The sequence below is a fragment of the Bidens hawaiensis genome, unplaced genomic scaffold (assembly GCF_021521415.1).
Source record: "Bidens hawaiensis isolate Kalapana, Puna unplaced genomic scaffold, B.hawaiensis_p1.1 tig00016041_1, whole genome shotgun sequence".
NCBI lineage: Eukaryota > Viridiplantae > Streptophyta > Magnoliopsida > Asterales > Asteraceae > Bidens > Bidens hawaiensis.
Window position 1 is genome coordinate 146,102 of NW_027492454.1, and position 26,686 is coordinate 172,787.

Sequence of the window (26,686 nt, forward strand, 5' to 3'; positions counted from 1 at the left end):
AAAAAGTGTTTGGCCGATGATAATCTTCACATTCCTCTCGATGAAGTGCAAGTTAATGAGACCATGCACTTTGTAGAGAAACCTGTTGAGATCATGGATCGTAAAGACAAGCAAACTTCGAGCAACCGTATTCCTCTTGTTAAAGTTCGTTGGGAATTGAAGTGTGGAGTGGAATTCACTTTGGAACGTGAATACCAAATGAGGACCGAGTATCCACGTCTTTTTTCACATATTCTTCTTTATTTCGACGAAATTCCCAAAAGTAGAGAATAATGTGATATTTGGGTTTACCTGTATTTGTAATCCGACTTATTTGTTTGACCGATAATATGTTTGAGATTAATTTCTACCAAATATGTTATCTAATATATCATTTTGATGTTTAAGGTTCAAAGTTTGTTATATAATTAACTTGAATTTCATCGTTGGAAACTTGGAATATATAATGCCCTTTTTTGAATACTTGGTATTAGTATTATAAATTATATATATTTTGTTAGGATTATGTTATTTCATTTTTTTTATACTTGTGTCAAACTTTTAGGCCCACTTACATTTTTTGATTACGGTTAACCAACTGACTATAAAATGCAAAACCTATTAGCTGAAACCGCCATAATGGATTGATGACGTGTATATATAAAGAAGTGTCACACACACTCTAGTATAAGTGTATGTTGAATAATAATATTGTGTTTGTTTTATATAATTACACAACGTTTAATAATATTATATAATGCTCGTCACTTAGTGATACTCGTGAATTAGTTTGTGAATCTTTTTAATATATTAATAATTTATTTTTCGTATATGTTACACAACACTTCTTATCTTATCTTATTATACAAATAAACAAAAATAATGATGCTTAGTTGTAGTAACCATATTCAATCCTAGCATAAAATTCTCTCTTAATCTTCTAATATCTATTCTCCTTAATCCATGCTATCCATAAGTCATGGATGAAAACGATTTGACCAATAAGTTAAAACACTTTATATATCTAGATATTATGCATACATTAATGATCATTTACAACAATTTAATACCTAAAATATAATTATGCTCGTATACCTTACTTTTTATTGAAAAATCAATATTTTTTTAACAATAAGCGCTTATGAATTCAACATTTTTAGAATCTTACGATTCATGTTTTTTCGAAAAATTATAATAATCCTACGATTCATGTTTTTTCTGAATAATTATAAACCACGTTTTTTGTTTTTTGGAAACCATCAATTCCGTATTTTTTTATTTCATAAATATTTATCACATACTCAATTTCAACAAAAGAAATATGATCTTCAAGGCATTTAATTGTGTATGACATGCGTCAAATCATTCTATGTACTTATAATTCTATGATTATATTATTGTTGTTTGTTTTTACTGCTTCTTTGAACTCATAGCAGTATTTAATCATTTTATATATTTTCTATATGAATGTAAATTTGAGATTATGTAATTATTATTTGTATTATATATATATATATATATATATATATATATATATTTACCTTTTGTGTCTTTATTTGAATAATTAACTTTATTAGTTTTTTTATTTGACAAATCCACATATTCAAAAACTAGTTTAGTAATATCATTAATAACATGCATTTATTGTTATTTTACATCATTAACGTCATGTATCTTGTTATTTAATATTAAAGCATGCGTTTTTAATATATATCAACAAATTTATGAGTATAAAAGTAACATTTCACTAATTCAAAGCACAATTCTTTTATTTCAACACCCCAAAATATCATAAAACATATCTTCTTTAAAGTTTTATTTTGTAGTTTTACTCATAGTCGCAATTATCGGTAAGCTACACATTGATTATTGCTTATCGTCGGTTCATGTTTTTTTTACATCTAACCTTCTTATATATGACTAACACACTTGTGCCCGTATATTACTTATTTGTATTGCTTTGTTTTGTTTAATTAATTTAAGGAGCACACTGATGATGAGCAAAGCGTGTCATGAAGATTGGTTTCTTGATCCATGTGACAAGAATACTTGTGCCACTCAATGCCAAGCTAGAAGACCTGGTGGGACGGCAAAATGCAGTCCGTATGATAATATGTGTATTTGTACTTGGGAGTGTTAAGAACCATTTATTTGAATAATAAAAACAATATATGTTATCTATTTCTTTTTCATTCCTATTTAATTAGTTGATATATTATGCACCATTTTTCTTAAACTTTGTTATTGTTGCCAAGAGGTTTTTTTTTGTTTGTATATTTAAATATCCGCACTTGATTTTTAAAGATGAACACATATAAGGTTTTGAATTTTAATGATCAAATAACAAAGTAAATCTTTTTGGGCGTGGCTCAGCATGATGGCGACTGTCAAACAATTTCGCATTCGTGTGTATAGGGTGCCAAAAAAAAAAAAAAAAAAAAAAAAAAGCTATACTAATGGGCATAGGATAGGAGTAAGGAAAGTGGGACTCAATGATAGATCAATACTTTTTTTTTCCAACGGGGTCCACTTTTTTGGTTGTTTAGACTTTTCACCGTCACATGTTAGAATTTTCGGGTCGGACGCATTTGTTACTTGTATTTTTGAGTTTATTAAAGAAAATCTAATTTTCATTTAAATTAAAAATAAAATAAAAAACCAAAAATCAAGTGGGATAAGATTGGGTGAGATTTGAACCCATGACATCTTTGTTGGTAATCATATAAAGCTACTACTATACGTCTATACCAAACTTAATCTTAATCCAATGGGTACAACTAAAATTTCTTATTGAGTAATTGAATACACCGGATCTGCTAATTTTTCAAAAAAAAAAAAAAGATTAGGGTTTGTAGGCCCCGACCCAAACCAACTCTATGTGGGTTTGCCCGCCATGGATATTTCCGACCAATGAAATGAATCACTCACAGCTTTATATGTAAAAGGTATTAAATAATAGTTGTATTGTTAGTTTAACAATTACGTGTTTTTTTTTGCGTAAAAAATTAGTGAGTGTTAGTGGCGGATCTTGAACAACTAGTATGGATGAGCCAAAAGTTTTGAGACAAATTTTGTTTTCCTAATTATAAGTATCGGGTCGACAACCCGGTTCTGGTCGAGTCAAAAAATAAATAACTCTATATTCAATCATTCAACCAAAATACTTATTCAATCATTTAAATTATTGTTGTTACACGTAAAAATCACTTTTTTAAACAAACAAAGGCAAGATGCGAGGGGAAGAGACAAGTATCTGCAAAAGGATAAGATAAGATGTGAAGCGAAAGATGAGTGCCTCAAACCTCAAGTTCAAATTCAAAAACCGAATTCACATAATTAAAACACACGTATTCCTAATTCATGAAGGAGACCAAATTTAAGCACTAATTCTTCTAATAATTCTGTCACACCCGGCCCTGAACGGCGGAAACAGCCGGGCGCGCGCGAGTGGGGATTGATAATTAAGCACAGGCCATTGCAAACATTCAAAGTAAGATTTTCATTGCGCATGAAATGTTTAATACAAATACATTACATTGTTTAAAAAAACATCCAAGTATAGAAACTGTTGAAGATTTCCACGCCATATCCCCTTGCGCGGCGGGAACAACCACGCGCATCGAAGGGATAGAACTAAAATCTTCCAAAAAGCTAGTTTTAGATGTTCAGCGTGAGGTGCTCTAAGTGTGACTCCATGCGCTACCTAGTTATCTCCTGAAAGACACGTAAAACATTTGAATCAGTATAAACTGAGTGAGTTCACAAGTTTTAGTAACTTGATAAATCGTATTGCATCATAGTCTTGGCGAAAAATCATATTGAAACACATTTCTGATTTTATGTCTAAACATATGCTTGATAAACCGTATGAAAACATAGATCTGACAACATATTTCTGATAGAACCGTTCCGCGGGTTACGCGCGAACGTTTCTGGAGGACGTGCTCGTCCATGCAAAGTGGCGCTGCCACTACGAGCTAAAATAATGTAATACCGTCCCGCGGGTTGCGCGTGGACATTTCTGAAAAACCGTGCTCGTCTGTGTAAGTGGCGCTGCCACTACGAGCGAATAATACCGTCCCGCGGGTTACGCGCGGACGTTGTGCCGGAAAACAAGGCGCTCGTCCATGCAAAGAGGTGCGACCCCTACGAGCGGGCTCAAACCCATAGTCCTGCCCCATGACCATACTAGGCACTCATCCATGCAAAGAGGTGCGACCCCTACGAGTGGGTTGATCAAACCAGCAGTCCCTACCCTTAGAGTTCCAATGGTTCAGTGATCACTTACTCGAATTCTGGCGCACATACATCGTAAACCATAGATAACCGTTTGCATTGCTCATCATGAAACATAATTTAAACACAATCGTTTACATAACTTGTAAGTATACCATGATAAATCGTAATTTAAGTACGTGTCCCTCGCCCCGAAAACAGTTTAAAAATAGTGAAAATAGTGAAAATAGGGGCTGTGAGACTCACCTGTGGTTTTTGTTAAGGGATTAATCGAGATTCGGGTTTTCTTGGTGTTGGCCTCGGAATTGAAGGTCTAGAATACGATTAAATAACAAGAAGTATATATATTAAGATCAAGAAATAGGAGAATATAAGGGTTGGAAAGTAGATCTCAAGGTTATAATCTCGGCTTACCTAGTAACAGGATCGGAAATGAAAACAACGGATGCTTGGGAGATGATTAGTGCAAGGTTGCAGTTCTTAAGAGAGAAGTTTGAAGTGTGTTTGGTTGATAATTTGGGTTACATATTTATAGGCAAGATTCAGGGAACACAATCCCTTGCTTTAGAGGATTGTAATCTTTTCATATCTAGGTGTAATGATGATAAAGTATGGAAATTATTATTATTTATTTAAAAGTGGAGGTGTGGATTCTGATTTGATTTGGACAGGACATGCAGGTCTGTGGTTGGTGAGAGTAGGGTGGCTGACAGTTGACTTTTCATGTTACAGTATGCTTTTTCAGATGCTTTTGTCAGTGTACAGTTAAAAAGTGGAAATCTCTGAAACACGCTACTGTTTCCTTTTGGGCGGGAATAATCTCCTTACATCTGGAGAATAGACTAAGTGTTCTGCGCGTATAACTTTGTGTGCATAGCTTTCTGCGTGAAGGACATTTCTTTGCTGCGGGTAGGTTCGTAACCTTCTCGCAGTCAGGGACATTGAGTTTCATTTGTAGATTCTCCAGGTGGTCTTGGTATTTCAACATAGTGATCAGTTATGTTGAAGTCAATTCCATCTTGGAGCTTCAGACAAACTAACTCTCAATGTTCCCGCCATGCGGGGAGGTTAGTTCCCCTTCTGCACGCGCATAAACGATTTGGGATGCACCCGCCTTAGCATCATGCGGGACGGTCAACCCATTAGACAACATAAAGTTAAGTTACATGAAAACATACAGCCAAAACATTCGCGCATGGCGCATATAACATATGCCCACGCTGGTTCTTACATCGCGCGCTCGCGCAGGGCGCACATAACGTGCCCGCGCTGACTCTAACATAGCGCGCTCGCGCAGGGCGCACATAACACATGCCCGCGCTGATTCTAATATAGCGCGCTCGCGCACGGCGCACATAACACATGCCCTCGCTGATTCTAATATAGCGCGCTCGCGCACGGCGCACATAACACATGCCCGCGCTGATTCTAATATAGCGCGCTCGCGCACGGCGCACATAACACATGCCCGCGCTGATTCTAATATAGCGCTCTCGCGCACGGCGCACATAAACAAATTCCAAACCCTAACATACCAAATTGAAAACAAAAACGCTAAACTTGTTGCTTACCTAATGTTTGAATTGTGATCCGTGAGCACTCATGACTCGACCTGGGTCTAGTGGTCTAAGTATTTTTCGAGCGTCTTGCTTCTACTTCTGTTCGATTTCATTTTTCACACCTTAGCCCAGACAAAAACTCTTATGCTTCGGTTTTTTGATTAGGACTGGCAGTGTGGACTTCTTGTTAGTTTTTTTTTGTTTAAAGATAATTTGGGCATGGGCTTTTTTGTTTAAACAAAATTGGGTGTATGGGGCTTTGTTTACGCTTATTAAGTAAAACGGTTTCCCGTTCTTTGGCCTTAAGAAATTTATTTAAAAAAAATCAAGTGCGGGCGAACACAAATAATAAGGACGAGCCAGACTCAATATACTTTTTGAAAAAAAAAAGTTACTCTACTAAACAAAAAAAAAGTTGGATGGGCCAAGGCCCACGTTGGCCCATTGTATGATCCGCCCTTGGTGAGCGTCCCTTTACGACCTTTACGACGTATAGTATTCAAAATACTTCACTAGTTTGGTGATTGTGCACCATGCACATGCATTACACACCTGTGTCCGTACATAAATATAAAAAATGTCGGAGACCACCACCTATACCGCCGCGGAATAAAAGCCGGCAACCCATTACTCCATGTGAAAATGTTACCCTGAGGAGTGACGTTTATAAGAACATAACATTTTCTATAATAAAGAATAATATATATATATATATATTAATAAACTTAAAATAATCTAATTATATTTAAAGAATATTAATTCAGATTATTCGTTCCTTAAAAATTCTGCATGTGGTTATCTTGTTTTCACATATATAGGACCAGGACATGTAGTCACGAATAAGTTATATTAGTTTTGTTTTTACTATACTCATCATAAGTTAAATAAAATATTAAATATATGAGCAATCAATTTATAACATAAGAAATGTATACCAAAGTACCCCTTTCAGTGGCGGATTCAGGATTTTTTTCAATGGGTTCACTGTTTTTAAGTGCTCTAATTTTTATACGACCGGCCATAAAAATTTCGGGTCGATTTGAAGGTTTAGGTCGGTTCAACGGTTCGGGTCAGGTAAGGCCGTAAGGTTCATTACATAACATAAATACGACAAATTAACAAAAAAACAAACATCGTCATAGAAAGGATAACATACATAATAAAGATGTGATTGTCTTTTAAAACAAATAAAAAAACTTATGCTCTTGTGTGTACAAATCCTTATTAAAATGTCTTGCTTTACCACTAAAATATGTTTGTGGAAACTCATGCTCTGTTGATTGACATGGACCTCTAAGCAAATAAGTTCGTCTAATTTCATCTTTTTGACTTAGATGATAAGATGAAATTGGTTTCTTTTCCGAAGGATCCCACGAAAGGTCATTCAAATCTATTCGTTGTTTACTACTTGAAGATGATGATTGAATGTTTGATGGTTCACTTGAAAAATATTTTTTAATATTCATAATGCCTACAAATCAAATTTAAACATCACAAATTTTCTAATTCAATTAACAAACTTCAACATAATCATACTTTCTAATTGTAATTTCTGTAAATAAACAATAATAATTGAAGCAAAACATCTAACTATCAAAGCATACCTTACTGTTAGTCTGTGAAGATTGGAGTGAAGGAAAGATGGAGACTAGAGATGGAGAGGAAGGCAGAGGAAGCGAGGACGTTGGGGCGGAAAGAGAGAAGGCCGTCGGCGGCCGGCGGTGGTGGTGGGGGTTAGGGTTTGAACTGCAGGTCTGATGTTGTTATGTGTTAGCGATGGGTAGAGATGCCCTAACTTACTTTACTGGATAAAAAATAAATGAAAAAGCAAAAAAACGAGAAATAAAAAATTTGCAGCTGTGGTTGAGACTCGAACCCGGGTAAGCTGAAGGGATGGCGGGATAAAAGGTGGGAGCATTACCACCAAACTAGAGTTATATTTTGTTTATGGGTTCACTCTCAAAATATATATGGGTTCACTCTCACAAATTATACATATATTCTATATAAATTTCGGTACTCAGGGGGTTCTCGTGAACCCGTATGACACAATATAGATCCGCCCCTGACCCCTTCAAATTAACAAGATTAAAACATATATATTTATATTTTAGTAACATAATTATTATTTTATTATTAAATATATTTATTAAATACTTCAAGTATAAAAGGTATAGATTATTAACTTTAAGGCTATATGTAGTGGAAAGACTACAAAATTGGACGATTTACGTCATGCGGCGCCCAATCAGCAAATGATGAGTTTTTGTTTTAGGGGTGTAATGATTTTGTAGTCCAATACACACACACACACATATATACACGACACACAAAAGTATATAATAATATCTTCAAAGAGTTGGCTGGCGACAAATAGAAATCGCCCAACCCCTTATCTCCCAAGTTGTCGCCCCCGGGGGCGGTGTTCTCGTCCCTAGTCGCCCATTATCGTCTCATTTTGTAGTCCACTACACATGGCCTAATTAGAAGGCTCACATAGTATTAAGATAGTTGATAAAAAAAACTTCTAATAATCAATTTTAGAAAGGTATGATATCATATTTATTTTAAAGAAGAAATTAAAAGGTATTTCATGCCTGTATGTGGTTACTAAAAACTATTTAATTATGTGTATTAGTTTAACATATTAGAATATGTTTTGGCTTAACGTACGTAGCTCACATTATTAAATTTAACATGTAACTAAATAAAAATATTTGACTAATAATTAAGATACCAACCTGAATATTCCTTATGTAGCAAAGTATGTCATGTTATACTTGATACTAGAATATATCTTTATTCAAGACATACATACGATCTCACATTATACCTTTTTTTAACGTAGCTCACATTATTTATACATGTGTCATAAAATCTTTCTATGTTACCCCAAAATTATATACATAATACCAGGGTAGCTAATACGTATGCTAATGCCTCAACGTACGATAGGTACGCGAGACGCTTAAAGGCAAAAAAACATTTATAAAAACTTAAAACTCTCAGAAAACGCTCACAAAAACTTAAACGCTCAGCCAAAAACCTAAAACGCTCAGAAAACGCTCAAAAAACGGTCTTCGTGAAAAAAGTAAAAAATTGATCGATTAACAATCCAAAGCTGTTTTTTTCGGTTAACCAATGATTAATTGGATATGTATTGATGATTCCGAGGTGTTGGGATGTGATTTCATTGATCGATTCGTGAAAAATGAAATTCGCGTACGTTAAGGATTGTTAAGGATTAGTGTATTTGATATTCTTTTCAACATAATACCAATTGTTTTCCATAAACTCTCTGTTTAATGCACACGATAAGGACCAATTTTGTAATTAACTGGTTGTGTTTTATGTCCGGATACGTGAAAAAAGACAAAAAGGAAAAAAAAATATAATTATTAACTTTTATATAAGTTCTTCAAATTTTAAATAACTTTTATATACTTTGTGATTATTGTAACAACTTTTATAAATATGTTGATTTTACGTAATTGCATGTGTGTATAATGTTTGAGTGATCAATACAAATCAAAATTTTACACACAAGCGATGTTCTTTATATTCAGATAATAAACTAAAGATATAATGAGACTTAATCATCTTGTCCTCTTTGCATGAAAGTATTTTTCTTTTCTTCCATCTTTATCCTCTCAGATTTTATTCTTGTTTAGTGTCTGATTGGAGACAACACATGACTATAGCTTCATTCAGGTTCAAACATGTGTATTCTGTCTTTAGCTTAGTACTTATCCCAATTTTAGCATGTAATACATGCAAGGAGAATATGACATATTCAACTTTAAGAAGAAAACCATAATAACATACACTATATATTTTGTTTAACTAGCACATACAAAATAGTTGTGTTTGCTTATCTCACCATCTTTGAGGCTCGGAGGGTGTACGAGACGCAACATCAGTCGGGACAATAAGGTTCAGGGGCACAATTTTTTTTATACATATTACATATATATGTTGATGTTAAAAATAAGGTTATTTGCAATGGTTTATGAGATAAGTACATGCTTAGAATGGTTTCTGCTTATAATAAAACGGTCGATAAAAGTTTTATCCATGTACACTAGTGAATAAAAAGTTTTCATTAAGGCATACGCAGTGGCGGACCCAGGATTTTTTGACAACGGGGTCCCGTTATTTTCGGCGTTCAAATTTTTGGGTCGGTCGTTGTTTGGGTCGGGTCGGGTCGGGTCGAGTCGAGTGGAGAAACATAATAGAAAACAATATCATTATAATAAAACACACACAATACGATGTCATTCGAAACGATAAGAGAAAACATTACAATCATGATATGAACAAGTTGCATGCTTCCATCTGCAAAATCAAAGCTTTGCCATTACGAAATAGAAAGTAAATAAATACAGGCTCCAAATATTTCTTTTGCTACTAATTTAACATGACTAAACCCATTTTAGATATTTCTCACAAAATTCCTCATACTCGTAAATAGCTAGACCATCTAAGTTATGCTTAATTAACTTATTATGTTACAACTCTATTCAACAAGAGTCTAATGGTCAAAGCCAGTTTCGACCTGAACAAAATTAAAATTTTGAAAAAAGAATCGTTTTGACCCGAGCCAAATTGAAACACTCTTAAATGAACCGTTTTTGCACGATCTAAACCGTGCTACTCTCCTCAAACCCTAACTCCATAGCATGGCTCTTCTCTAAATCTATAATATATATATGTGTGTGTGTGTGTATATATATATATATAACAATACCCCATCTTCAAACCCTTTCCCCATTCTTTTCAATGATTCTTGCATAACTAACCTTAAAATTAAGTTTTTGACATAACAAAGTCGTAATCTAACAATAATATACAACATACAGTTACTAATCTAAGTAAATAATTGCATAAAATCAATCAATTGGATATCTTTATTTTATGGAGTAAGTGTTTAAAATTACCTGAAAGTTGTGGCAAAATCAGAAAGCAATGAAGACAGAGGAGCGCCAAAGGGATGGATGGTGGCTGAGAAGGGCGGCGGCGGCAGGTGGTGAGTTGGTGGCGGTCTTGCGGAGGCTTGAGCAGTGTTGAGGAGTTGAGGTTGAGCAACAACGTTCAGATCTGTTCTGGTTGATGTTATAAACTTAAAAAACCCTAATTATTATATTGACTATTTGACTAAAAAAGAAAATAGCAAAATCATAGAAAAAACGGATTGTGGATGAGACTTGAACCTGGGACATTCCACACGCAAAACAAGGATCTTTCCCAGCAGAGCAGATCTGTAACATTGTTATAGGGTCCAAGTGATAATTTATATGGGGTCATTTAAAAATTTTCTATATCGCTTCTAAATAAATTTTAAAAAACATTGGTGTCCCGGGACCCCGACGGCTACTATGTAGGTCCGCCCCTGGGCATACGTGCCTTTTTATTTTTGCTCGGCCGAGGTATTTAAATTCTTGAAGACCGACGACCATTTTCTGACTCTCGTTACATCTGTTAATCACAACATATAAGTGTATTATGTTGTTCTTACAATTTTCTATGTGTATTGATTTGGATACGGTATATTTCAAAACACTAAATTATTACGAATACAAAAATAAAATAAAATAAAATAAAATCTAAATTATTTAATTTTCCTTGACTTTGTTAATATTTCTTACAACTTTTACTTTTGACAAACAAATATGTTGCACACAAAAAGATAATATATATAAAAACAACTTTGTACATATATATGTATTATAAACTTTTGCTTGCAGATCTGTAGGTTTTATAAACATTAATCCATTTCAATTACTTTCTTATATTTTATAAAATAATAAGATTTAAAAGATGAATGATTCATATATACATGCATGCATATCAGCTTATGTATACATAAAGGCATAAGATGAATGATTTATATATGCATGCATGCATGTTAGTTTAGGAATAAATGTTTATCATATTGGATTAAGAAGTTACTAATATTACTACATTATTGCTTTTTAAGATTTAAATGTTGTTGAGAGGGAAATCGTTTTTTTTCAAATATAAATAAAAATCATTGGAGTCATTTTCTCTTGATTCCTTTGGCAGATAACAGATGAATAGTGATGCCTACAAGGCTACAATAATTGTATGAAAATTTATCATTATTAGAGAATGTGTATGACAAAGAATTTCATAAATTTTAAACACCTATTCTTAATATTATAAAAATTATTATATTTGTTGTTTAGAAAAATAGATTTTATTACGTGTCATATGATATGCTGTGTTGTTTTTTTTCTTGGCTTTATAAATATGGGTTGGTTCATACTTGTCTCAAATAACATAGTCAAATGGACAAAGTCAACTAGGTTTTGAATGATTTAACTTAGAGCTGAGCATGGTTCGGTTTGAAAAAAACCAAAACCGAAACCAAAGTAATCGTTATGTGAATAAACAAACCGTTTGGTTTTCTGGTTATTTTCGGTTTTGATTCGGTTATTTCGGTTTTTGTTTTACAATTGTTTAGACATTGCAATAAAGAAAATTAAAAAATGAAAATGCATATTTTAAGCTTGTGTACAAACGTATTAGAGTACCACATATATAGTGAATTCAAAAAACAAAAATAGGCACGTGTTACGTAGAACTATACAAATACAAAGTTGATAAATAAAGTTTCAAAATTCAACAAAGTTGTTAATTAAATAGCATTATAAGTTTAGTATTAATCTTCATTTATCATCTTATTTATCTTCAAAGTTTAGTCAATTTCTCATCATCTTAATAATTTTTATCACCATCAATCGGTACGGTTCGATTTTAAAAATGAATAACTGAACCGAAACCGAAAATTCGGTTTTTTCAAAAAAACAAAAAATTAACCGTCTGTTAATACTTCGGTTTGGGTTTTTTGGGTACGGGTTTTTCGATTAAATCGGATTCGGTTCGGTTAATTTGGTTTTCTGCTCACCCCTAATTTAACTTAACTTATTGTCTAGTTATTTTATCTATTTAAATTGAGTAATTTGTGCAACATAATTATTGATCCATACACCACAAAGTGGTAATTTATGAAAAAAAAATGGTAAAACATCTTGAAAATCCTATACTTGTAAATCAATTTAACTCTTCTTACTTTTTTCTTTATATTTTTTACTCATTTTATCAGTTAAATAAATATAACACAAGTTGTAATATTATAAAAGTTAATGAATGAAATTAATCACGTTTAATTAATGAATATTTCTTACAAATCATGTACCTTTGTTGTTGTATTATATTGAAATCAAAATGCATATTTGTTTTACATAAAATAAATTGGTTGAAAGTTACGTATGTGGTCAATATGTATAAGTTATATTAAATTTACATTTGATGAATTGGTTGCCCTAGGATTGACAACAAATACATTACTTGTAATTGATAAATACTCATCTATTAGTGTTTTATTAATCAACGAATTCAATGATTGATGCCATGTGTGCTACATTTTATACACTTCACATTTCTTTCCTTTTATAATAAGAACTAAAATTAGATAAACGATCCAAACACAAATGATTTGATGGTGACATTATTATCAACATGATGTCGATCGATTGGTTATTCATCTATGAACTCAATCAAACATACGCACGTAACCGATTTTAAATGGATCTAATAATACGTGGTCCTGGTTTATCGGTCAAGACCTATTTCTGAATTTAGTTGAGTTTTAAATAAATGTAAGGAAATTTAAAAGTCCCAATGTTATCATAGATGGATATATTATGTTTCATAATAGTGATATTTATTAATCACTTTTTAACTAATGTAAGTGTATGTAGACACTTTGGTTTTTTCTATTTTTACACCCGTTTGCCAATTCAAAATAAGCATGATATAAATTTGGAAATAGTGAAAAATATTAGAAAATTAATAAACACCATTTTAAATAATGGTCCTTGTTTTTTTCTTAAAAACAAATTGGGACTTGTTAACAATACTAATACATTTTAGTCCCTGCAATGCATAATAATAAATATCTCATCAAGCAGGCGGTTTATGATGGCTAAGAAATAAACCTAGACCAATGGCTTGTAGACCAGTGTGAATGGAGACGAATACAAACGAGAACTCTCTTTAGCTCGAAGTAATGTTTTGTAAATATTTAATTTGTTACTATTTTCTTTCTTCGCAAACGTGAGTCGTGAAAGATTTTTTTTTAGTTTACAATTTGTGTCGTATTTGCATATAAGATACCAATAGATAGATTTATCGAATAACATTGATTAGAGTAATTTTCAACTTAATGTTTTCTTTAACGAAAAAAAGTTCAAAGCTAAATTTCATGGCTTAACCGCCCCCATTTCCATCCGTGTATCTACATATCTACTAAGGACAGTGAGTGTCGTTTTGGAAACAGGGAGAGAAGGGTGACAACTGATATGGCACCCTATTCCCGGCAGTGAACACTACCACCACACATCACATAAGGAATGGGAAAGGAATGTGAAGTGCGCTGCCTTCACCACGAAAGTTGATGGCTTGAGCGAGGAATGGGAGAACGCGTAGTTTGAGGATGTGGCTAGTTGGGAAGACCCGCTTGGTTGGGACGACTCCTAAGTCCTGCCAGCTAAATACACCCCACAATAAAATAAAATATACGATTATAACTGTCTACACATCTTTCAAACTCATTTATTATATGACTACCGATGTATCATAAATCAAAACATTATCAATCACATAATCAAGCGAGAACTATATCAAGAGATTATTACCATTAACCGGTTCTTTGAATTTAGTTTAACTTTTAAGGTTTGACACAATGGTAAACACAACATTCTCGTTTATGACATAACTCAAACTCGAATCTTGTTTTCCTTGAAATACACCTACTCAGTACAAACTGCGATTTACCTATGATCCCGTTTAGTTTTCTGTACCAGTTATCACGGACAAAACGAACCAAACCGCCAACAACTTTATAAAAAAGTACAAAGGGGTCTTAAAGTACTTAATGAGATAAACAAAGGGTACAATCAAACACCATATCTCATCTATTTATTATCACATCTTCATGGCCCATTTGCCATCACTTGCAGCCTCTTGATCCGGGTTCCTTCATCAAGTTGAATCCTTTTTGTCCCCTCTCACACAATTTAAATTAAAAAAATAATAATAATCTAAGCAAACCTCAAAATTTTTATTTTTTTATTATTTTTTTTATAAATCTTGACCCTTTGTACAACTTTCATGTACTTCATGTATCTTACACGTCCTCCTTCATCTTCCCCAAGCAGATAATTAATAAAAACTTGTCCTTCATTTTTGCTATTATATATTTTATTATGTTATTGCACATGTTTTCACAATCTTGCCTCTTGCCCCATGTTTCTTTATTCTTTATTGTCTAGTTATCAACCTACAAACAAAACCCCTTATGCTTATTTAAAGGTTCTTGATTTGAAGCTGTTTTGCACATCTCCAACCATCAATGTGAGTGAATCTTGTTTATGGATTTTGTTAAAGTTTTGTGCTTTTTGTTGATGTTGTTGGTAAAGATTTAGTTTTTTTTGCTTTAGCTTGTAGTTTGTGTGAGATTTGGATCCAAAATTTGAGGAATGTGTTTTCAAGATTGTGAATCTTGTTTTTTGTGTTCTTAAATTTGGGGAAAAAGTTTGTGGCTTGAAAAGCCTAATTATTTAATTATTAAAGGGTTTTTTTTTTTTTGGATTGAATTTTGATTTTCATATAGGGATAAGGGTTTGTTTGTTTGTTTGATTATTGAATGTTGTTGATATCATGATATGTATATGATAAATGGTAAATTTTTAAAGAATTATCATCAAATTCTTGGAAATTGTGAACTTGACTATGAGGTGTTGTTTGAAGTATGAATTGTTTGACATTTCTGGTTAAAAGTATGATTTTTTGTTGTTGAAATTTATGTAGAAAGTCATGTATTTATTATTTTGTGGATTAGGCTGAGGGGTGTGGGGAGCTCTAATGGGGGCGTGAGTGGGGGCTCCAGCCAATAATATTGTGACGTGTGGCAGAGAGAGAAACTGGATAAGGGGGGTGTTGGAGCCCCCGGCCCTAGTGTGGAGGGGCTCTAGCAGGGGCTCAAGCGGATTTTTTTTTATTTTTTTATAAATATATTCAAAAAACGGATTATTAAAAAAACTCATAAATTATTAAAAAAAAACACATTAATATCTAAAAATAAAATAAAAATTAAAGTACTAAAAAAACATTATTCTTATTCTTCGGCTTGGTCTTCTTCGATCAACCTCTTTCGGATACGTTCCTTTTGCTTTTCCATCAGCATTTGATCGACCGGATTTAGGTTACTGAAGTCTCTTGTAAGGAAGTCCAAATCTCTCATTCGACTTTTTTCCTTTTTGTCATTAGAGACCACCTCCATGGTTTTGTTGAATTTATTGAGGGATTCAACAAGATCGACGATGTTTACGGCTCCCCCCTCAGCCGGTTTTTTCCCCTTGGCGTCCCTTCCCAATGGCCGCCTCCTCGGCGGTGAAGACGTTTCCTCCCCCGCAATGTTTAGGTCGAATCCAACGCGGCAATCCGACCCGGCGGAAGTGCTATACGCTCCAGACGAACTAGTTTTAGTCCGTTTCGGCCCTACTTCCGCATCAAGGTCCGGCGCCACCAGCTCAACCCACTTGGAACACCTTTTCAACCTCTCCCACAACTTTAAATCGTCCCACGTCTTCACCATCCCATACCTCCGCAAACACTCCTGCCTCCACTCTTCGACAGTGAAATTGTAAACCGCCAAATCATCACTGCCACTTGGTCTCATACGACCGGCGTTCCTGTTGAAAAGATTAGTAAACAAGCCGACAAATTTTCTGATTTCGGACCACCGACCCGAAATCATATCGGCGTTTCGCTCTGTACTCCCAACGAGTGTATAGAACGTCTCCCTAACCTTTGTCCAAAAAACCTTGCTTTTTTGGTAGTCGGCTGCAAAATGAATAATTAAATTAGATTTCCAGTTAACTTTTTTATTTAACTTTTTTATTAAAAATCATTTTTAAAAACGTTAAAACAATTACCGCAACGCCGATCCTCAGAAATGACTATCCAAGCCCGACACAAGGCTTCCTTCTCATCCGATGACCACGGAGTGGTTTTCTGTTTCGTCCTCGGAGTCGAAGCCGGTCCCGGCCCGTCCGTTGCAAGTTGTTTTTTCCGGTGGACGCGTCTTCTTGCTCCCGTAGCATCACCGTGTGATTCTTGTGTCTCTGGAACAACAAAGTTAGGAGACGGTTGTATGTTGGATGGTTGAAAGCCGGATGTTTCTTGCGGCCCCGAATAAAACATCGGTTGGTCTGGTGACGACCATAAATCGTCGTCAATATAATCTGAATCTAGGTTTGGGTACCAATTTCCAGACATTTTTGGGTATTATATAGGAGTTTGGGATATTATATAAGAGTTTGTAAGGTGAAATTGTGTTTTGATATGGTTGAAATGGGAGTAATTTGGGGTATTATATAGAGGTTTAAGGTTTTTTTTTAAAAAAATTCGGAGCTCCAACGGCTCTTTTGGGCGAGCTCAACGGCTCTTTCTCTCTCTTCTCCCGCGACCACACTCACGCCTGCCTGGGGGCTCGCGCTCGCGCCCCGTTCGCGCCCCGGTGGTGTGGGGTTAGCGCCTGGGGGCGCGAGCGAAGGGGCTCTCGCGCCCAGGTTAGCGCCCCACACCCCTCAGCCTTATAGTTAATAAAGTTTGAATCTTTTGTTGAATCTTTTGAAATCTTGAATATTAGGTATAATAATATTCTTGCATCAAAATCTTGACTTTTGTTGACCTTATCTTTTACCAGGTGGTATGAAACTATGAATCCAAGCATTCGTTTTCGAAAACCAATGTGACGGATGCGTCGAGGGTCTTATTAAGAAAAATCATAATAAGTAGTAAAGATTTTGAGTCAACAAGATCACAAAAAATACTGTTTCTAAAGTTGATCACTTGGCATCATCTGTTGAATGATATCTGCATTTGGCACACTCGAAAAGTGTGATTAAGGGTTTGTTAAGAAACACATTAAGGGGGGCATTTTGGAGTTTGTGTGAACGAAAAAATGGGACACTCTGCAGCTGTTTGGGATTCCAGACTAGCTTTTGAAACAACAAAGGACTGGAATGGAATTGAGCAAATCGTGCTTCGGAACCCACAAGGAGCTTCGGCTAGGGTTAGTTTAGTAATTTCAAGAATTTATGTTTATTTTCAAGAAAATATGTACATTATATAATCTTTTCGTATTTGCATATTTTTGCAGGTTAGCTTGCATGGAGGTCAAGTTACTTCATGGCGAAACGAAAGAGGCGAAGAGCTTTTGTTTATGAGTAGCAAGGTGTGACCTTTTTGCTTTAATTTGTGTTTTTAATGATAAATTTGCAAACTTTTAGTTAAAAGATTGATTATGTGATGTTTACTTGTTAAATAATGCTTATTAGATTTTTGTAAATATATTAAATTAAGTTAAGATTACAAAAAAACTGTTATTCACAAGAAAACAATATTAGAGATTCTAGCTTCTTAAAACACTTTAGACTGTTTTTAAAATGCAGACTTGTTTTATTTTTATTAAATTATCATGCTTTATGTCATTTATACCTTAAATATTAAGAAAATGATGTTTATATGTTAGGGAATTCTTAAACACCCGAAGGCAATGCGAGGAGGTATTCCGATTTGTTTTCCTCAGGTATGTATACGATGCCCGTGCATAATCCTGCGTTTCTCGGTCTAAAAAAATAATATAAAATTAATATGTATATGCACCTCTTAATGTAGTTTTGTAACTGTGATTCACTTGAGCAACACGGGTTTGCAAGAAACAAAGTTTGGGTGGTTGATGACGATGTTCCACCGCTTCCCGCCAACGATTCTAACTGGAAATCTTTTGTTGACTTGCTTCTTAAACCGTCTGAAGAAGATCTCAAGTTTTGGCCACACAGGTTTGACTTTACCCGTGTGACCTATTACCTTTTTGACCCATAACCGTAACTAAACGTTGATAATGTTTTTCCATAGCTTTGAGTTTCGTCTTAGAGTTTCACTTGGGATGGATGGAAACTTGACATTAATATCTCGCGTTAGGAATGTAAACGGGAAGCCGTTTAGTTTCTCTTTCGCGTATCACTCGTATCTCTCGGTGTCTGACATAAGGTACGGGCCCCACGCGTTATGTTTTTTTCGTTAGTTAAATTTATGAAATACATTTTTTTTTGTGATTGATAGTGAAGTGAGGATTGAAGGGCTAGAAACGATGGACTACTTTGACAACCTTTGTAAACGCGAGCGTTTTACAGAACAAGGAGATGCTATTACTTTTGAATCCGAGGTAAATGTTTCTACTTTTTGTGTTTTGTAAAATTTTATTTATAATCTATATATTAAACGCTTTGATTGTCTGTTTCAGATTGATCGCGTTTATCTTAGTTCTCCGAGTTGTGTTGCTGTCCTTGATCATGAAAGGAAGCGTACATACGTGATAAGAAAGGAAGGGCTACCGGATGTTGGTATGCAATTACAAGCTTTATACCTTTGAATTTTTAGGTCAAACGTACTAATATTCAAATTCAAAATAAATACAGATTTTGTTATAAGTTAAGGACCGGCATTCTCTAACTGATAGCTGATGTTATCGAGTTTTAATATGATGCTGACTTTTTAAAAAATATCTAAACGACCAATGTGAATGTCAAAGTTTTAACTTTTTTGGGTTGACCTTAAAAGTCAAACATACTGCATATCTACTTTTTTGTTAAGCATGACAACATAACTTATATATCAAGACTTTTAGTTCTTGATTTTTAAAAATATTTACCGATAGCATACTTTTGACTTTTGAGGTCAAACTTACGAATCCTGTTATGGTCAAGTAAAAAATATCTCTTACTACAATCTTGTTATCGAATTTGAATTTGAAACCGTGTTAAATTTGACATCTAATATAACACTCTTTTTTGTAATTTATGCAAATGAAGTGGTGTGGAATCCATGGGACAAGAAATCAAAAGCAATGTCCAATTTCGGTGACGATGAATACAAGCAAATGTTATGTGTGGACGGTGCAGCGATAGAAAAACCGATTACTTTGAAACCAGGTGAAGAATGGACGGGTCGGTTGGAACTTGCTGTCGTGCCATCGAGTTTTTGCAGTGAGGGTCTCTGATATTCAAATAAGGTTTCCTCTTGTAAGATACTGTTTTCCGGTTTCTTTTATATTTTGTTTTCAATATGAAAGTAGAATTTAGGTGTCAGTTTAAAGGTTTATAAGCTTTGTGTATTAATCTATGTTTAGGATTATCAGTAGCAATATATCTCATGTTTTTTTTATTGCAGCTAGTTTTCTTTTTTAATATAGATTTAATAAATGTTATCAAAGGTAAATAAGCACATAGCTATGTATGTGTGAATATATGCATGTATATATTTTTTAATAATAAGAATTAGGGTAATTTATGAGATTTCTGGTGCCCTGAGCGAGTACTAAAAATGGGCCTTTATATATATTTTTCTCTTCATAGATGAATGATAGTTGTGATAACAATAAACAAACACAAAGTTAAACAAAACATGAGACTCCGTTAGTATTATTCGAAGCAAAATAATCGTATTCACTTTCAAGAATCATAAAATCAATAATAACCTTTTAAAATCATATAATCAATTTGGCAATTAACTAGAAGCGTGCGGTCAATGATCCTTGGTTCAGTTGGCAAATGCATGCAAGTAGGGTTAAGCGTGAGGCGAGAGAATGTGACATAATTTGAACACGCTATGGCAAGAATTTTACGAGACCTCCTGGGGGTCCCGGTTTGATTCCGACAAGTGTGTGCCACTAATATGGAGAACTAGAGGTGCACACAGAGACCGTTTAACCGGTTTCTAATCGGTTTGTACCCGAGTTCGTAACCGGTTACTAACCAGTCCAATCCTAACCAGTTACTAACTGATCCTAACCGCCAGGTAGTAATCGGTTTATATTATTGATTTCAATCTCGGTTATAAACTGGTTAACTGATTTTTTTATTATTATTTTATTAAAAATGGGATTTTTTTCCTGTTATTAACCGGTTAACCGGTCAAAACCGGTTACTAACCGACCCAAAAAACCGGTCTAACTGGTTAATTCCCGTAAAAAAAACGGTTAGCATATTAACATGTTAATGGTTAACTGGTTAACCGATTTGTGCACCTCTATGGAGAACAGTTAGAACACCACTGTTCTAGGATTAGAATTCAGGTAAGATGGGTTGTATGCTAGTGGTAAGCCTTTCAGTGTTCCCGGGTAACGAGTTGCACGAAAGCCGTTAAAATAAAGAGCACTTATTTTAGATAACAAGAGGATAGTTCATAGCCCCATAAATGAATGCTTGTGATTCCTAGTATACTTAAATACAATTATCTTGTCGGAAAATAACTTGATCATAACTTTACTTTGAAAAAACTGTTCCTGGTGTGCACACATCAACATTAATATATCCACTCGTTCACCTGCAGAATATAGTACAAATGTACTGTTTTTTTCTCCTTAAATGATTCTTGGAATGTAGATATTAAAACTTTTCCTTATTCATTAACTATGCATAGTATGTTTTACACTTTTACACGACCTCTGTCATGGCCGGCTCAACAATTTAAGAGGCTTAGAGCGAGACATGAATTTGAAATTAATTTTGTTCAAAATATTTGTCCTAAAAAACCAAGATACGTTGGTTGTTTTGTGACGATACGATAGTAATACATTACTTAAATAGTTAAAATGAATCTTAAAGGGCGCACACTTACGCCCTGTTCTTGAGTTTTTTTAAAGGAGGGAAAGGAAAGGAAAACTAAGGATAGTTAAAAAATGGGTGTTCTTGAGTTTTTTTTAGGATGGAAAGGAAAGGAGTAGGAGGAGTTAGGGGAGATTAAATTAATGTATTTTCCCAATAAGTTTTCCTCCAAAAAATGTGATGATTACTAAGGATAACTATTTTTTAACATAGTTATCCTTTACTTTCCTCTAATTTCCTTCAAACTAAAGAACACACCTGATTAAAAAAAAATTCCCTTCACTTCCCTTTCTTATCATTCCCTCTCCTTTCCTTTTCTTTCCTTGGTTAAAAAACTCAAGAACATGACGTTAGTCTCTACATTCACCAAGATACAAATTCATACAACATTTACGGGCTATTTAGTAACATTGTGCTAAGCCATTTATATGCATGACTGATTAAGAGGTTGCATCTGTAGTGTGTAGTGTGTCAGGCCTATTCAATGGCAAAACATTTTTTATGTAAAATTTTAGCTAATCAAGTATTAAAAGCTAGAGGTGCATAAATCGGGTTTTTCAAATACCCGGGTTCGCGTATGGAACCGGGTTTGGGTAGGACCAGGTATTGAAAAATTGGGTATTGGTAATAACCGGGTAGAGTTCGGGTCCGGGTATTGCCTCTAAAAACCATACCCTATGCATCGGGTTCTGGTCAAGTATAAAACCGGGTATTTAAATACCTTATTTTCGGGTATTGGAAAATCCCTATTTGTGGGTTTTTTCTGGCTTTTTTCCGTGTATTTATCAGGTATAGATTGGATTTTTTTAAAAGGTTGCACTTTTTAGGGATATTTTTCGGGTATTTTTAAGGTATTTTTCGGGTCAAATACCCGGTATCGGGTATTGGAAAAACCCGGTGCCGGGTATGGAACCGGTTCGGGCTTTTGGGTATTACCGGGTACAAATCGGTCCGGTTCGGGTTCGGGTTTTAGTACCGAAATTCATACCCTATTCGTACCCTACGGGTAGGGTCGGGTATTAAAAAACCGGTTCCGGGTTTTTATTTCAGGTCCGGTTCCGGGTTCGGATTTTTTGTGCACCTCAGTTAGAAGCCCGTTTATGATGAGCTCAAAATCCATTTCACTAATCAGCAGCCCATTTTGCTAGAAATGACGAGCCCATTTTTTGTTAAATATTTACACAAGTATGTAACCTCTCTCATGTTTCAACTGGAAAAAAGAAAAGGTTAAACCTAAAAAATTACTCTCTTGAACTCCAAAGCTGACCTGTGAACTTCGACCAACGATCGACAATCCATCGCACCACCCTGTTGCTTAACCGCTAACCTCTGATGACAACGCATGACTGGTACACCAGGAAATGCGGAATTGTAAAATTGATTGGATGACGCCTGTACAAACGACGATTGCATTTTTTATTGCATAGAAAATGAGTATTCAAGAATATTTTGATTGAATATGTAATGGATAATTTTAAAAAATGAAAACCCAAAAAATCGTACGTTAAAAGGAGAGACACACAACATTGAAAAAGCGGACCTCAATGAAACGTTTTTGGACGCGTCCATGCTCTTAAGTAATATAAATAATAATAATAATGTTACTTTTTTTATAAATAAATTAATAAAGTTTATATGATTGATGGATCCATCTAATACTTTATAACTTTTTTACAATATATAAACATTGTCCAATTAAACCTTCTATAAAAAAAATCTGATTTAACTTTTAAAATAATTACTCCACCTATAAAGTTGGAAAGAAAACATAAACGTTGCACGCTTACATATTATGTTTGGTTATTTGAAAGCAAAAGCTACTTATCACACTAACGCCGTTAAGTGGGTCTTATTTTATTTATAAATCTGCTTGGGCCCCAAGTTTCGCACCTTCTACAAGTCAACCCTTGTGCAAAGTTATTTTATGATTTTATTAATTAACCAAAGATAGATACATCAAACATAAAGATATTTATAGGAGTCGAAACAATTAATCCGGCTGATTGAATGACAAAAGTGAGAGTTAAAATAATTTATTGTTACTTCTAAGTTCTAACTTAAATGTAAAAACATATACTATTAAAAGACTGCATAAAATAGGGGTGAGCACGGTTCGGTTCGGTTATTGGGTGACACCCAAACCAAAACTGAAGATATCGGTTATTTTAGAATATCAACCGGCCGGTTTCGGTTATTCGGTTACTTTCAGTTTCGTTTTTTTTTAATTGTAAGTAGACATTACACAAAATAAAAATTCAAAAAATAGATTATCTCATATATATTGAATTCAAAATACATAAAAAGGCACACGTTACGTGGAATCAAACAAATACAGAGTTATTTGAGTAGTAGAGTATAAAATTCAACAAAGCTTTTAATAAAAAAACACTAAAAGTTTGGCCCGAATTTCATTCATTATCTTCAAAGTTTAATTTTCATCATCTTTATCACCGTCAATGACAGATTTTTTTGGTATTCATAACATCTTAAAAAACACACGTAGAAAACATAAGTTCGATTAATCGGTTCGGTTCGGTTTTTTCAGCTTTTTTAATATGGATAACAGAACCTAAACCCAAAAATCGGTTTTTCGAAAAATTAAACAATCAACCATCGGTTAATGCTTCTATTCGATTTTTTCTGTTATTCGGTTTCGGTTCGGTAAATTTGGTTTTTTCTCACCCCTAGTATTAATCATGACTTCTAGTGTTAATTTAACATATGATGCTAATTAAAATTTAAATTAAAAAAAGAAATTGCAGGTATCTATCTCTTCTTCTTTCTAAATTTTTGTGAGAAAAAAAATGTTAAAATACTAAAATTGTTAGTTTTTATCAATGATTAATGTATTTAAATTTTTTCTCTTCTTAATTTTGTAATGTTTACATAACATGTGTAGGTTATTTAAACACACACAATTTTTTGCTTTTTTACTTTTATAAGTTTGAAAGAGAGACTTTTTTTTTGGTTAGTTTTCACATTTTCTATGTATTTTGCACATGACTTCTATATAGTGTTATGAAGTAATTAAAGTATAAAATATTTGTGAAAAATCTTGTTAAAATTTAATTAAAAGTAGGTAAGGATCACAACTACCTGTATATTAAAAAATTTTGTTAGGTTTAGTGATAAAGCTAGTAAGCATTTAAATTATCAGTAAGCACATAGTGCCTTGGTGAGCAAGGAAAATAATAAAACAAATCATCATGATCGAGGAAGAAAGATAACTATTACTGACAGTAAGTATATGATGCCTTGGTGAGCAAGGAACGTAATAAAGTTAATCATCTTGGGAACAAAAAAATAATTCACATTTGGTTGTGAATAATAATAAACACATGAAAAACGTTATAAAATAATTATTTAATAACACGGAAAACAAAAAATCTAGAATTTAATCATTGTATTTTTGTTAATCATGTGTTACAACTTTGTAACTAAGATAGGAACACTAAATTTTATATAATATAAGTTTTATTGGAATTACACATCGAGTTCAGGTAGGATGGTGTAGATGGAGAGCAGCCACATGTATATTGTGCGACAAGAGTTTCCCAACTAAACTAAAGGGAAAATTTTATAGGGTTGCAGTTAGACCTGCAATGTTATATGGAACAGATTGCTGGGCCACAAAGAAGGCACAAGAGCGGAAAATGGAGGTAGCAGAGATGAGAATGTTACGCTGGATGTGTAGGCACACAAGGTTAGACCGAATAACAAACAGGGTGTTTCGGGAGAGATTATGGGTAGCTAACATATCCGACAAGATAAGAGAGTGGAGATTGAGATGGTTTGGACATGTGAAGAGAAGACATATGACGAACCCTGTTAGATATGTAGAAAACATTACTATAGGGGGAGGAGGGGTAGAGGCCGACCTATGACTTGGGAAGAGAGGATTAGACATGATTTGCTAGACCTAAACCTCTCAGAGGACATGGTTGAGGATATGAATTCCTAGAGACTTAGAATTAAGGCTAAGGACTTTTAGGGAGAAAGGAATACCTTAGCGGTCTTCTTTACCTGATTTTTGGTCACACACCATATTGTTTCCTCTTCTCATATAGTTTTATATGGTTATCTATAAATGCATTGGTACTATTAATTTTACTACGTGCTACTATCAATTTTATTACTATTGTACTTTGATGCCCCTTATTTTCCCCATACAATGTTATTTTGAGCTGAGGGTCTCCCTGGAAGCCACCTCTCTATCCCATCGGATAGAGGTATGGTGTGCCTACGTCCCACCCTCCCCAGACCCTACTTATAGCTTTGCTATTGGTGAGATTCCACTGGGTATGATTGATTGATTGATTATATGTGAAAAATAATCAATGGGAATAACGTTACATTTTCTTACGCAATAGGGTATGACTCATTTGAGTAATTATTTTTTATCCGCCGCGTCAGCTTTTTTTCCATCATTCATCCTCACACTTCAACCCGTGATATGAGTCATTTTCCTCTTTCTTTATCATTCCATTATCTAATAATATAAAAAATTAAAAAAGAAAAAAACAAAGCAAAAAGAAAATTATGATCGGGTCTCACCCCTCACTCTTTGAAATGAGACGTGTGATGATGGTCATTTCCTTCATTTCACTACTCAAATGAGGAAGTGTAGAGTGGTGTTTAAATGAGATCATTGGGAAAATGCGTGTCACGTGGAACCGAGGGGGTTCCCACTAATCTATACCTCTTAACTTTATACACATATCCTGATTGGGTTAAGTTTGAGGCAATGTGATGCACTGGGACGTGGCACATATTTGTGGGAATCACTTAAGAATTATATTCTAACAAGTGTATGTCACTAATAAAGAAAAGCAACACTGTTCTTGGAGTGAAACTCGGTTAAATTGAGTTGTGTGCGGGGATTGAACGACAAGAGTAATACTTGTTTTACTCGATATACCATTCAAATTATAACTTATATCAATATGAAATTTTACTCAATATAACACTAACTTCACAATTTCTCTAATTTTTACCTATCTAACTCGACATATATATGAAGCGTTACTGTTACAATTAACAATTTACAATAAATAAATGTTACACATTAAATAAAATGCTAAATGCATGGTAACTTACGGTGCAAGCAACCATAAATTTAAAGTTACTTTTTACAAAATATTTTCCATAATAAAA

The 26,686-nt window shown here is 34.0% G+C and overlaps 1 protein-coding gene across 1 annotated transcript; it reads left to right on the forward strand.

The window, feature by feature from the left end:
- The first annotated feature begins 17,806 nt into the window (after positions 1-17,806).
- On the forward strand, positions 17,807-20,022 carry LOC143550420 (putative glucose-6-phosphate 1-epimerase). The gene is made up of 8 exons (XM_077041064.1): positions 17,807-17,937; positions 18,025-18,099; positions 18,397-18,453; positions 18,543-18,706; positions 18,783-18,917; positions 18,990-19,092; positions 19,171-19,270; positions 19,739-20,022. Exons 1-8 carry the CDS (start codon positions 17,827-17,829, stop codon positions 19,924-19,926), a joined length of 933 nt encoding a protein of 310 aa, XP_076897179.1. The 5' UTR covers positions 17,807-17,826; the 3' UTR covers positions 19,927-20,022.
- The last annotated feature ends 6,664 nt before the right edge of the window (positions 20,023-26,686 follow it).

Coding starts and splice junctions, on each gene's coding strand:
- LOC143550420 (XM_077041064.1), top strand. CDS start 17,827: ATGGGACACTCTGCAGCTGTTTGGGATTCCAGACTAGCTTTTGAAACA. Junction 18,454..18,542: donor TTCCGATTTGTTTTCCTCAG/GTATGTATACGA, acceptor CTCTTAATGTAG/TTTTGTAACTGTGATTCACT. Junction 19,271..19,738: donor GGAAGGGCTACCGGATGTTG/GTATGCAATTAC, acceptor ATGCAAATGAAG/TGGTGTGGAATCCATGGGAC.